This window comes from Eschrichtius robustus, chromosome X (genome assembly GCF_028021215.1).
Source record: "Eschrichtius robustus isolate mEscRob2 chromosome X, mEscRob2.pri, whole genome shotgun sequence".
NCBI classification, from domain to species: Eukaryota; Metazoa; Chordata; class Mammalia; order Artiodactyla; family Eschrichtiidae; genus Eschrichtius; species Eschrichtius robustus.
The window spans coordinates 59,567,636-59,580,651 of NC_090845.1; the positions used below are offsets into that span (position 1 = coordinate 59,567,636).

The following is a 13,016-nucleotide window of genomic DNA, read 5'->3' on the forward strand; positions in this document are numbered from 1 at the left end:
TGCTTTGGATTCATAGTCAACTACTTCCTAGATATTGCTCTCTGGATACATTCCAGAAATCTCAAATCCAATCTGCCCCAAACTGAGCTTTTTCTCCATCTTTCTAAAATTTTCCCATTCTGTATTTCTTATATGTATGAAGTAGAGTCCCATCCACACAGTCTCCCAAATGTAATTCTATTCATCATACTACTCTAATTTGAAGCAAGGCTTTCCCAAGCCTGCAAGAACAATTTCAAACATTCCAAACTCCTTAATTAGACAAAGCCTAGTCCTTTTAGGACATGGCCACCGTCTGCCTCCAATCACATCTCCTGCCACTCCTATTTCCATTTCATGTTCCAACAATATAAAATGGTTTGGGGTTTTAGGTCCTTGGGCCTTTGTTCATGCTGAACCGTCTCCTTGAAATTTCTTTTCCCTATTTCCCTTTCTTTCCCACTTTAAGTATTGACATAGGTTGTACTTCTCTGCAAGTACCCATCCTTGATAATCCCAAAGTGCCCTGTATATACCCAATAATATCACTGTACCAAAATGATTGGTAAGGCAGCACTGTATAGTGATTAAGTACTTCAACTCTGAGCCAGGTACATGGATTTAAATTCTAGCTCTCTCACTAGCTAAATGGCCTTGGGCATGTAACTGTCACATAGCATGTGTTTATTATCATCTTCACATTTCAGCTGAAACAAAATGACTATCAGAGAAGTTACATTGCTCAATGTAACACAGATAATATGGCAGAGAATGTCAATTGTTCTCCAATATCCATTCTCTCCTTCTTTTAGTAAAAGAACTAAAGTCTTAGCTAGGCACATGGCTGCCCCAAACAAAAACTAAATTTCCCTGCTTTCCTTACAGCTAGATCTGACCATGAGATTAAATTCTGATAAATGGTATGTAAATAAAAGTGATATGTGTGACTTCCAGGTCATTGCCTTAAAGGACAGGGTTATATCCTCAGCTTTCTTTCTTTCATACGTCCCAATTGATATAATGTAGAAGATATTTGGTCATGCAGATGAAGCAGCACCTTAGGGATGACGGAACAACAACAAAGAAGTAAGCTGGGTTCTAGCCTTTGTCAAGTCACTGTATCAGGCCTGGACCACCTTGCTGAACTGTTCCAAACCAAGAAATAAATGTCTCTTGTGTTGGAGCCACTGTGGTATCTTAGCAGCCTAACCTGTATCTTACCTAATACAGCTAGTAAGTGGAAGAGCTTGGATTTGAACTGTGCATACCACCTGGACTATATCACCAGTCCCCTCCCCCTGAAGAAAAGTTTTCATTGAATTATGCTCTGCTAGGATGGCATTGGCTGCTAGAAAGCCTAGAGTCAAATGTAGGGCCATCCGTAGCAAGTGTATAGGACTTGTCATTAAATATTTCTTGTCTAGTCTCATTCCTGGGTTCATTTTCTATCTGTATCATGATTTTTCATTTTTCATTTGACCTAATTACAATGTACACTACTTCATATTTTACATACCATATAAATATAACACCTTAAATTCTTTACAATGTGATGGGGTTTTAATAAGTATTGCTTTCTTTATGGTTTAATTGTACATATACCACTTTTATACCTATCATTTTCCTTTGTTTACATGGTTGTCTCCATATTATACTATTAACTCCTTAAAGGCATGTACAATGATATTTTTCTTCTTCTATACCATCTTGCATGGGGTCTGATAATAAAATAGTTGCATGGTCAAGCAATGTTTGCTGAACGAATGAATTTCACAGGGTCAGAAATGCTATTAAATGTCACTGTGTCATATGGAATTTCCTTCCATTATAACTTGGACCAGAGACAAGACACAACTCTAAAAATTGGCTAGGGGAAAGTGTCACATGGTTGGAGGAGTGATGGTGAGGATAGGAAATACATACCTTGACAAAGTGCTCAATTAGGATTTCCACCACAATGTTTTGGAATTTGATGTTCATCATGGCAGCCACAGTGTCCTCCTGAGCTCTCATGAGAGTGGGCCCAAAGATCACCCCCATGTTAGAGGGGGTCATAAGATTCTCTTTGCTGTGCTCACACACACTGCCAGAAGAGAAAGAAAATGATTAACAAGATTTTCTCCAAGACCCCACTGTAACCAAGACTGTGTTAGATGCTTTAGGGGGTAAGAGAAACTAAAAAGTAGAAGAAAAGGAGAGGCCCAAAATATATATGGGAAGAAAAGATTATAAAGGAAGCAACTAGCAAAGAATACAAGATAGCATATAATTAGGGGCCAAAGTGAGCCATAGCTAACTTAGCTTGTAGCACTGTAGAAGTCACGAGAAGAGGGGTGGATGGCTATAGCATTTGGAAAGACAGGAGGGAAGCAAGACGGTATTCCAGGGCAAGAGGTACAGCATGTATAAAGCATATATAAAGAAGAACAAAGCACATAGAGAAAGTGCCTACCAGTCTCACCAGTCAGGAATCTAGTCTCTTCCCCAGCCCTAGCTAGAGAGGCAAAAAACTCAAAGAGCCAAAAGAGATCCTTAAGATGAGCACTTTATCACTGCCCTCACATTACAGATGAGAAAACAGAGGTCCAAAGAAGGAAAGAGATTTGGCTGAAGCCACAGTCAGTTAGCCTGATTAAAGAAGGGCCTGTAATCCCAAATCTTCTGGTCCCTGGTCACTTTCCTTACTTAAATTACCTTAAGGGGCTTCCTATCACTTATAGGACCCTGCCAATTCTCTTCAAAGTAGCAATTAAAGTCTTCAGTAACTTGACACATATTTCCAATCTCAATGCACAGCTTGGGCTCTGAAGCTGACCTGGGTTTGAATCCCAACTCTGCCACCCATTAGCCGTGCAACAGTGAATGTTGCTGACCTAACCTCTCTGGGCTTCAGTTTTCCCACTTGCAAAAATAGTATCCACCTCAGACGGTTGTGAAATAAATAGAGCTAAATTGCTTTAGCATGGTATCCTGGAAATATTCCATTAGAAGTATCTGCTGTTATAATGACCTCTCCAGGAGCCTCCATCTAGGCACTGCTGATGTCTGACACTCTTATATACTACACTGCTTAGATAAAGTTTTCTGGCTATATCATGCTGTTTCAGATCTCCGTATCTTTGCTCATGCCATTCCCTCTGTTTAGAATGTCTTCATCCTCCTAGAGCCAAAGAATGTCTATCCTTTGAGATTCACTTTAGGTGACATCTCCTTCAGGGCTCTCACAGCCCACTGTCCTCATCTTGATTGACACCATTGGCAAGTCGAATATATTGCAATTTTCTGTTTCTTATCTGCCTTTCCTACTAGGTGGTAAACAACTTCCAAGTGTGTGTGCCTCACACAGAGCAGATACTAATTAATTATTTTTAATAGAACTGAGAGCCTCTAGCACTCTTTCATGTAGTACTGGAGGCAGCTAAGTAAAAGGTGTACAGCCCTTTGGTCAGTTTGGCTGTGGGAGTGGGGAGATAAGGGAATGGAACAGCCCACCGCAAACACTAATTTTCAAAACCTGCCCAGGTCAAGGTCCTTGAGAGACTGACCCCATTAAGAGGCAGGTTCCAGTCACTAACAAGGTAATTGACAGGGACAGAATCCTTAGACAAATCCTAATGAAATCTGTTAAGCCCATGACAAAGGCTGGATGCCATTCAGATGATAATGAACAGCAGCTATTCACAGGCCTTTGGTATTGCCGGACTGGTGATGGATCCCTTTTAACAGTTTAAATACTTCTGCAATTAACCCTTATTCTTTAGTGACAGAATAGTTCAGATGTTAAAATGGAAAAGCAACTCCATGCTGCCACCAAGATCCAGAATGGCTAAACCACTAGTAACAAGGCAAGGACACTTGTGAGACAACAGCCTCCAGCATGTGTAAATGCGTATCTCCTTTTTTGAGCTTTGAAAGAAAGTGAGTTTGGTTGAATATGCCAGAGCTCACTTAATCTGCATAACTCCAAAAGGCAGAGTATTTTATTGCTGAAGCCTAGTTTCACAGAGGGTAGAGAACTTAGTTAAGGTCAAACAGTTTGTGAATACATGGCAATACAGGGATTCAAACCCATATCTGTTGGGATCCAAGTCTTACAGTCATCCCATTGCATCCCACTGCCTGCTTGTCTAGTTCCTGTCAAGAAATCAGCCCCTATGGGGGCCCCTTTAACCTAAAGCCACCTTCTATTTCTCTGATGGAGGTTCGAGGTATTCCATTTAGGACACTCTTTTCATTCTTAGTCTTCTTATGAGATTTGAAAGGTAATCTATTCTTTGGGGAGGTTTCTTTCCATTTGACATCTCTCCTTTTATTATACATTTTGAAAATCATTAAGAGGCATAATTGTAGGTTAATAAGATGAATGAAACCAAAAATAAGGGCATCATGAGTAGTTAATTAGGTGGGAGTTTGTAATATGATTTGGAAGCAAAGAAATCTTAAATTCTCTAGTCCACTTAGACTAAAGAAAATAGATACAAATTCTTTTTTTTTAACATCTTTATTGGAATATAATTGCTTTACAATGGTGTTAGTTTCTGCTTTATAACAAAGTGAATCAGCTATACATACACATATATACCCATATCCCCTCCCTCTTGCGTCTCCCTCCCACCCTCCCTATCCCACCCTTCTAGGTGGTCACAAAGCACCAAGTTGATCTCCCTGTGCTATGCGGCTGCTTCCCACTAGCTATCTATTTTATATTTGGTAGTATATATAAGTCCATGCCACTCTCTCACTTCATCCCAGCTTACCCTTCCCCCTCCCCATGTCCTCAATGGATACAACTTCTTGAACATCAAAATTTAAACCAAAGAAACAGGTATTAGAGAGAGGTTATAAAAAGCCTCTAGTTTAGGAAAAAATAATTTTGATTAGATGGTTTAGATCAGAGGTCATAAATTAAAATGCCTATAAAAACAGAACTACCTTATGATCCAGCAACCCCAGTTCTAGGTATATATTCAAAGGAAATGAAATCAGTATCTCAAAGAGAATATCTGTACTCCCATATTCATTGCAGCATTAGTCACAATAGCCTAAGTGTCCTTAGATGGAAAAACAGATAAACATATACACACAATGGAATATCAATAAGCCTTAAAAAAGAAGGATATCCTGCCTTTTGCAACAACATGGATGAACTTGGAGGACATTATGTTAAGTGAAATAAGCCAGACACAGAGAGTAGAATAGTAGTTGCCAGGGGGTGGGGGAGGGGAAATTGGGGGAGATGTTGGTCAAGAGGTACAAATTTTCAGTTACATAAGATGAGTAAGTTTTAGAGATCTAATATATAGCAATATGAATATAGTTAACGATACTGTATTTTGTGCTTGAAATTTGCTAAGAGGGTAGATCTTAAGTGTTCTTCATAGAAAGAAAGAAAGAAAGAAGGAAGGAAGGAAGGAAGGAAGGAAAAGAAAGAAAGAAGAAAGAAAGAAAGAAAGAAAGAAAGAAAGAAAGAAAGAAAGAAAGAAAGAAAGAAAGAAAGAAAAAGAAAGAAAGGAAGAAAGGAAGAAAGGAGGGAGGGAGGGAGGGAGGGGAGGAAGGAAGGAAGGAAGGAAGGGAGAAAATGGTAACTATGTGAGGTGATAGATATAGTAATTAGCTATATTGTGGCAATTCTTTCACAATATATACATATACCAAACATCATTATGGTATATAAGTAATATACCATAAATATATACAATTTTTATTTGTCAATTATACCTCAACAAATATGAAAAAATAAAAATAAAAACTGAATAAGTTCATTAAACTGGTTCCATCACTAATGCGTTGTATGACTTCGGGCCTATCTTTTTCCATCCCTAGGTATCTGTTCGCTCACTTATAAAATGAGGTGGTTATTGGGTAATCTAAAGAGCCTTTCAGCTCTGCCATTCAGTGACTCTAAGGAAGTCCTTCCCTTGAAAATATGGAAAAAAGAAACAGTCACACATTACGTGTCTACTGTTGGAAGAACATAGAACCATTTATTAAGTATGTTTGCCCTCCCCACTGTAAAGACCCCCCCAAAAAACCCCAAATAACCAAAATAAACCACCTCAAATCCCAAAAAAACAAATCAAAAAAAGAACTTGAATCAGAGCAAGCCTCTTGATTCAAAATATGGGAAACTTTAAAGGACAAATGACCTGTTTTCTTTAACAAATAAATTATAAGAAAAAAGAAAGAGATGAAGAAGAAACTTACAGATTGGGAACATGGTAAAAACACAGAGGCCCTATCCTATCAAACTTTGGCCTCTGTGTTCTTTATTAGCCCTCCAAGTGATTCTGATACACACAAAAGATTGAGAACTACTGCTATAGATAAGGGACCACCAAACTATGGCCCTTGGGCCAAATCCAACCTGTTTTTGTAGATAAAGTTTTATTGGAGTATTGTTATGCTTATTCATTCACATATCATCAATGGCTGTTTTTGTATTATAAAGGTAGAACTAAGTAGCCACAACAGAGTCCATATAGCTCACAAAGCCTTCAATATGTATTATCTAATCCTTTCTGGAAAACATTTGCTGACCTCTGCTAGAGATTAAAAGAGACTTAAAAAACATCTGAAAAGATTCCTATGTGTGGACGTTATTTGGATCCTTATTAAAAAAAAAATATATATATATATATGACATATCTGAGACTACTGGAAAATTGAACACAGAATATTTAATGATATTAAGTAATTATTAACAGTTTGTTTTCAGATGTGATAATTATATTGTGTTTATATGTACAAAGAATTTTCATTTTTCAATATACATACTGAAATATTTATGGATAAAATAATGTCTTAGATTTGCTTCACAATAATATAGGAGGAGGGGAAATGAATAGGGATATAGATGAAACAAGATTTGCTACATGTTGAAAATTGTTGAAGCTGGGTGATAGGCACATGAGAGTTCCTTATAGGCCCATGAGAGTTCCTTATACTATTCCTTCAGACTCAGGATGCCACAAGGATTTTAAAAGTCCCCCACCCTCCTCAACAAAATTTTGGCTAAAGATTTAAGAGGATTATACCTGGATCAAGGTTGAGTAGAGGCCTTTCCAGCCAGAATGGAAAAAAGCATCTGAAGTGACAAAAACCTTTCTTAAGGACATTATTCCTAGGTACGGCCTTCCCTCTACTATTCAGAGCAACAATGGATCTGCTTGCATCACAGAAATAATGCAAACAGCAAATAAAGGTTTAGGTATAAAATGGAAACTTCACTCAGCATGGAGACCCCAATCTACAGAAAGGCTAAGAAGATGAACCACACTCTGAAGAAAATGCTTGCCAAGCGATGCCAGGAAACTCATCTAAAATGGAACAAGGTCTTGCTGATTGCTCTCCTTTGTATACTGGTGGCCCCTAGAAGTGGGCTAGGTATACAGGAGACCACTCTTACCTCCTAAGAGTAAAGAAAGAGAATCACTTCTAACACAGGAGGCAAAAATTAAACAGTATGTACAACAGATTGGTCAATTGTTAACCACTGCATGAGCTTGTGTCCTACAGGTCTCCCCCTCACCTGGAAGCTCCCTTGCGTCCCTTTAAAGCAGGAGACCCAGTGCTGCTGAAAGTGTGAAAAAAGAGCAAGGGGGCGTCCCTGGTGGCACAGTGGTTAAGAATCTGCCTGCCAATGCAGGGGACATGGGTTCGAGCCCTTCTCCGGGAAGATCCCATATACCGCGGAGCAACTAAGCCGGTGCACCACAACTACTGAGCCTGAACTTTAGAGCCCACGAGCCACAACTATTGAGCCCACGTGCCGCATCTACTGAAGCCCACGTGCTCTAGAGCCTGTGCTCCACAACAAAGAGTAGCCCCTGCTCACCACAACTAGAGAAAGCCTGCGTGCAGCAACGAAGACCCAACAGAGCCAAAAATAATAAATAAATTAAAAAAAAAAAAAGAGCAAGGATCTGAGCAGCAGCTTGAAGAAAAATGGAAGGGATCCTATGATATTCTTCTTACTACTCAGAAACTTTAAGTATTTGTTCCGACAAGCAGAATGAAAGTTCTGTTTTCTTATCCTTTCTCATACCTCTTATGTACAAAGCTATAGATCCATATGCTGATCCTTTTGATAATTCTAACTGCCAGCTATGTGGTCAGCTTCCTATTTCTGGGTCTTCAGGATTGCCTTGATGGGTTTTCCCCATACAGGAAATGGTTTGGAAACAACTGGCTACAACAAGTCTCTCTGAAGTACCAGTTCCACACTGGGCTTCAGACTTCTTCCCCTGAATTCCTAAGGAAATGAGATCTTTTCTGTCTACTAAAGTTCCAGCTGTCATTCCTCTTACCTCTAACTGGGCCTGTTGCACCAAAATGGCAGACGAAGGGATTGAGATATTAATCACATAAGACTCGGATCCAGGACTTGGAGCTCAAATATTGTAAATTTGGTATCTACTCCCCAAAATTTAGACACCCCATCTCAGCAGGAAGTAGTCAGAATGGTTGTCACCCAGTTCCCTGAAAGATTTGGGTAAAGATAAAACCAAAATGGGGATTAAAACCGAGCTCCCCTAAAACCGAGTTCCTCTGCTGAGTTTATGATTAACATCTCTATCCAAAATGATTGTTCCCTTTCTCATCTAATATCTGTTCTCCTCAAGATTGAGGAGGATCAAAGAAAAAAGGGGGAGTGAGACTGAGCATGGCCCTGTGGGGCTCCCAGGACTCCCCGTTTCTTGTAGGGGCAAGACTCCAGCCTGCATGACTTTCCCTGTGTTCCAAAGGGCAGATTTGAACAGCTGCTAATCAAGGGAGAAGCAGCCCCAGGAAACCACCTGAGGAAAGACTAAAGGAACCAGAGAAGCTCATCAAGAAGATTACCTGAGACCAGATTAGAGGAGTGCAGGCCCTACACATACCCTAATCTTGTCAGAGACCCCACCCTTGAACCACTGTTATAAAACACTTCATCAGATCCTCTGGGGTTGGGACACATAGTTTTTCAGGCAGGAGCTGGCTGTGTCCCCCTTTGCCTAGCAAAGTAATAAAGCTATTCTTTTCTATTCACCCAAAACTTTCTCTCCAAGGTTTGATTCGGCACTGGTGTACAGAGAAGCTGAGCTTTTGGTAACATCCCAATCCCTGAAGATGATGCCCTTAAGGGCAGACAGCTTTGGTTTCATCCATTGGTGTTATATTATCCATAATTTAAATACTTCAACATAGCCAGTGCAATGTCCTAAATTTCATCAATGTCATCAATTACAATCACACCATTATTTTATTATGTACCACTAAGAAAGAAGAAACTTTCACTGTCAAATCATTATGTAATATTTTTGAAGACATTTTAAATAGAAAATAAACTCAACAATGAATATAATTTAACTAAAATGACTACAACATGAGCAGCTATCATCATGTTCATGCATGTAGAGGTTATGATAATTACATAAAAACTGCTACCTGACAGCAGTGATTTTAAGAAACAATTGATTCTAAGATGCATCCAGAATTCAGGTTACAATTTGAAAAAGACAAGTGCCCCTTAGAATGGATGAAATTTGATATATGTGTTTGTTAGTTTTCATGCACGCTCTAGGACAGGTCAGTTATGGTTGTAGTATTCTAATTTTAAATGCATACTTACATACTCTAGGGCTGATTAATTAGTATTTAAAAGGCTCTAATCAGAAGCCAGAGGGGCTACTATAAGCTTCAGCTAACCTCATCTCCAATCAAAACCAATGGCTCTGTTAATTAGCATGGTTGGGGGCAAACTGACTTCTCATTGCTTAGATGTGTCAAGATAAATGGATTGTGGATTGGCTAGAAATATTGTATAGACATTCTCAAGCTTTCATTGACAGGTTAGAATAGAGCAATTGATCAATCTTAACATCAGTAAGGTGGGTCAACTAATATTACGCATCTTCAGATGTGATGCAGCATAAGGTACACAAAATCACCTATGATGTGTTCTACCCCCAAAATAGTTAACTTGAACACATCTAGCCTTAAAATACAACCTCTACTTTATAAGAAATAAAGAAAATAGGGGAACAAGCTGAAAAATACAATGAAGAAAGTGGACAAAACTAGTGAGAGTGGCGTGGACATATATACACTAACAAACGTAAAATAGATAGCTAGTGGGAAGCAGCCGCATAGCACAGGGAGATCAGCTCGGTGGTTTGTGACCACCTAGAGGGGTGGGATAGGGAGGGTGGGAGGGAGGGAGATGCAAGAGGGAAGAGATATGGGAACATATGTATATGTATAACTGATTCACTTTGTTATAAAGCAGAAACTAACACACCATTGTAAAGCAATTATACTCCAATAAAGATGTAAAAAAAAAAAAAAGACTCTACAGAACAACTAATTTTGGGGTCAACTAAGGAAATGTTAATATGGTCTGGAGAGGTAGAACTTGTTGAACTGAAAAAAGGTGGAAACTGTTGAACTGAAAAAAGTTTGGTGTTACTGAACAGCATAACCTCAATTTGGTAAAAAATGTAAATGTGTTTGTGTGGGGTGTGTGTGTATACATAAACACACACACACTCACAGAAAGATCCAGAAGAAAAAGCACAAATATATTAATAGTAGTGATTTTTAGATGCTGAGAATAGAAAGCTTTTATTTTTGTTTATTGACTTTTTTTGCTCTTCTATATTTTCCAATCTCTACAATGCAATGGTATTGCTTCAGAAATAACAGAAGTGCTATTATTACGAAAATAAGAAGATTCTAATAAGCCTAAGAGCTCACACCCTTTAGAATGGTAGCCCAAGCCTAGGATTGCAAAGGGGTCTTGCATTTGGGCATTAGATCATGGGATTTTATTGCCTGACTACAACTGCATTGCTGTAATATTATATCATCTGTTTCAATTTAAACTTTAATGCGTGATGCAGTCAGAGCAACTGAAAGGAAAGAGAGCTGAGACTTCACTGAGTTTACAGAACAGGTTGTACAACTGTTTTGAATCTGCTTCGAGATAAATACCTGCATGAGTGGCAGAATTAGGCCTGAGGCTTGCTTGCATTGTATATGCCACTGGTCGTGAGATTGTGGGGGAGGTAACCAGTACCATTCTCCTACTTCAGATTAATGGAAGCAATAGGTAAAAAGCAAAAAGAATGGAATAATTGGGAATCTCAAATTGGCTGATGTCAGTTTGTGTTTGCCTGTTATTAGCCTAGAAAATGGGCCAGCAGTGGGAACACACTATGAAGGCATAAGTTATAATTATCATATAGCTTATGAAAGCAGTGGTTGGCAGGCAGGAAAATTATGTGAATTTTGAGAGCACATAGATATTCTTCTCCTGTGTAAATTTCCCTGTTGGAACTAAGCCTATTTTTATTTGCATTTTCCCTATAACTCTTGGTTAAAAAGATACAAAAAAAATTGAAAGAATGGTACTATGAACATTAATACTGTCTATACCTAAATTCAGGAACTAACATTTTCCTACATTTGCTTTTTCTCTGTATATATTTTTTCTGAGCCCTTTAAAAGTAAATTGCTTCAACCCTAAATACTTTAGTATTCATCTCCAAATAATAAGCATGCTGTCCTACAAAACCACAATAATATTTTTATATCAAGGAAAATTTATAATAATTCCTTATCACCCGATATCTGGTCCATATTCAAATTTTCTCAAATGTCATGAAAAAATTATTTTATAGATGGGTGTTTCAAATCTAGATCCAAAGTTCATACACTGCATTTGTTTATATTTCTTTAGCCTCTTAATACAAAACAGTACCACTACCTTTTATCCCCAGGACATTGACTTTTATAAAAATTCCAAGCCAGTTGTCTCAAAGAATGTCAAACATTCTGCATTGTTCTATACCCTGTATTTCCTGTAAACTTAAAAGGCTAAATTTGATTGGGGTTAAACATTCTTGGCAAAAATATTTGTTTATGTTGTATACTTCTTACTGTATCCCATCAGGAGGTAGATACGGTCAGTTTGTATCATTATTAGTGATGCTAAATTTGATCAATTAATTAAGGTGGTATTTGCCAGATAACTTCATTGTAAAGATACAGTTTCCATTTGTAATTAGTAAGTAATCTGTGGGTAATACTTTGAAACTATATGAATATCTTGTTCCTGAAAAATCTTTTACTCAGTGGTTTTGATCCATGCCTGAAACAGGGCGCTGAGGTTGCAAACTCGTAGTTTTTCTTTTTGTTTTCTTTCTTAAGTGTAGTTGATTTACAATATTAGTTTTAGGTGTACAACATAGTGATTCAATATCTTTATAGATTATACTCCATTCAAAGTTATAAAATATTGGCTATATTCCCTGTGTTGTACAATATATCCTTGTAGCTTATTTATTTTATACATAGTACTTTGTACCTTAGTCCCCTACCACTATCTTTCTTACCCCTCTCCACTTCCCTCTCCCCACTGGTAACCACTAGTTTGTTCTCTACATCTGTGAGTCTGTTTCTGTTTTGTTATGTACATTCGTTTGTTTTATTTTTTAGATTCCACATATATGTGACAACATACAGTATTTGTCTTTCTCTGCCTGACTTATTTCCTTAGCATAATACCCTCCAAGTCTATCCATGTTGTTGCAAATGGCAAAATTTCATTCCTTTTATGGCTGAGTAATATTCCATTGTATGTATATATACCAGCTGCTTTATCAGTTCATCTGTTGATGGACACTTAGGCTTCCACATCTTGGCTTTTGTAAATAATGCTGCTATGAACACTTGGGTGCATGTATATTTTTGAATTAGTGTTTTGTTTTCTTTGTATATATACCCAGGAGTGGAATTGCTGGATTATACGGTAATTCTAGTTTTAGTTTTTTGAGGAACCTCCAAATATTTTCCATAGTGGCTGCACCAATTTACATTCTCACCAGCAGCATACTAGGGTTCCTTTTTGATGACAGTCATTCTTTTGTTTGTTTGTTTGTTTAGAAAGAAGAAAAGAGTTTTATTTATCACTATGGATGATAAATGAAACAATGAGTAAATAAAATTATACTTTTAATATTGATTTACAGTATTTCAAATATCTCTGGGTGTTTATA

General features: G+C 37.9%; 1 protein-coding gene across 2 annotated transcripts in view; it reads right to left on the reverse strand.

Annotated features, from left to right (window-relative positions):
* Positions 1 to 13,016, reverse strand: part of OPHN1 (oligophrenin 1) — a 611,104-nt gene that overhangs the window by 105,171 nt on the left and 492,917 nt on the right. For both annotated transcript variants that reach the window (XM_068533583.1, XM_068533582.1), the window contains exon 19: positions 1,903 to 2,062. In XM_068533583.1, coding sequence (XP_068389684.1) covers positions 1,903 to 2,062 — 160 coding nt within the window. The remainder of the gene's footprint in view (positions 1 to 1,902; positions 2,063 to 13,016) is intronic.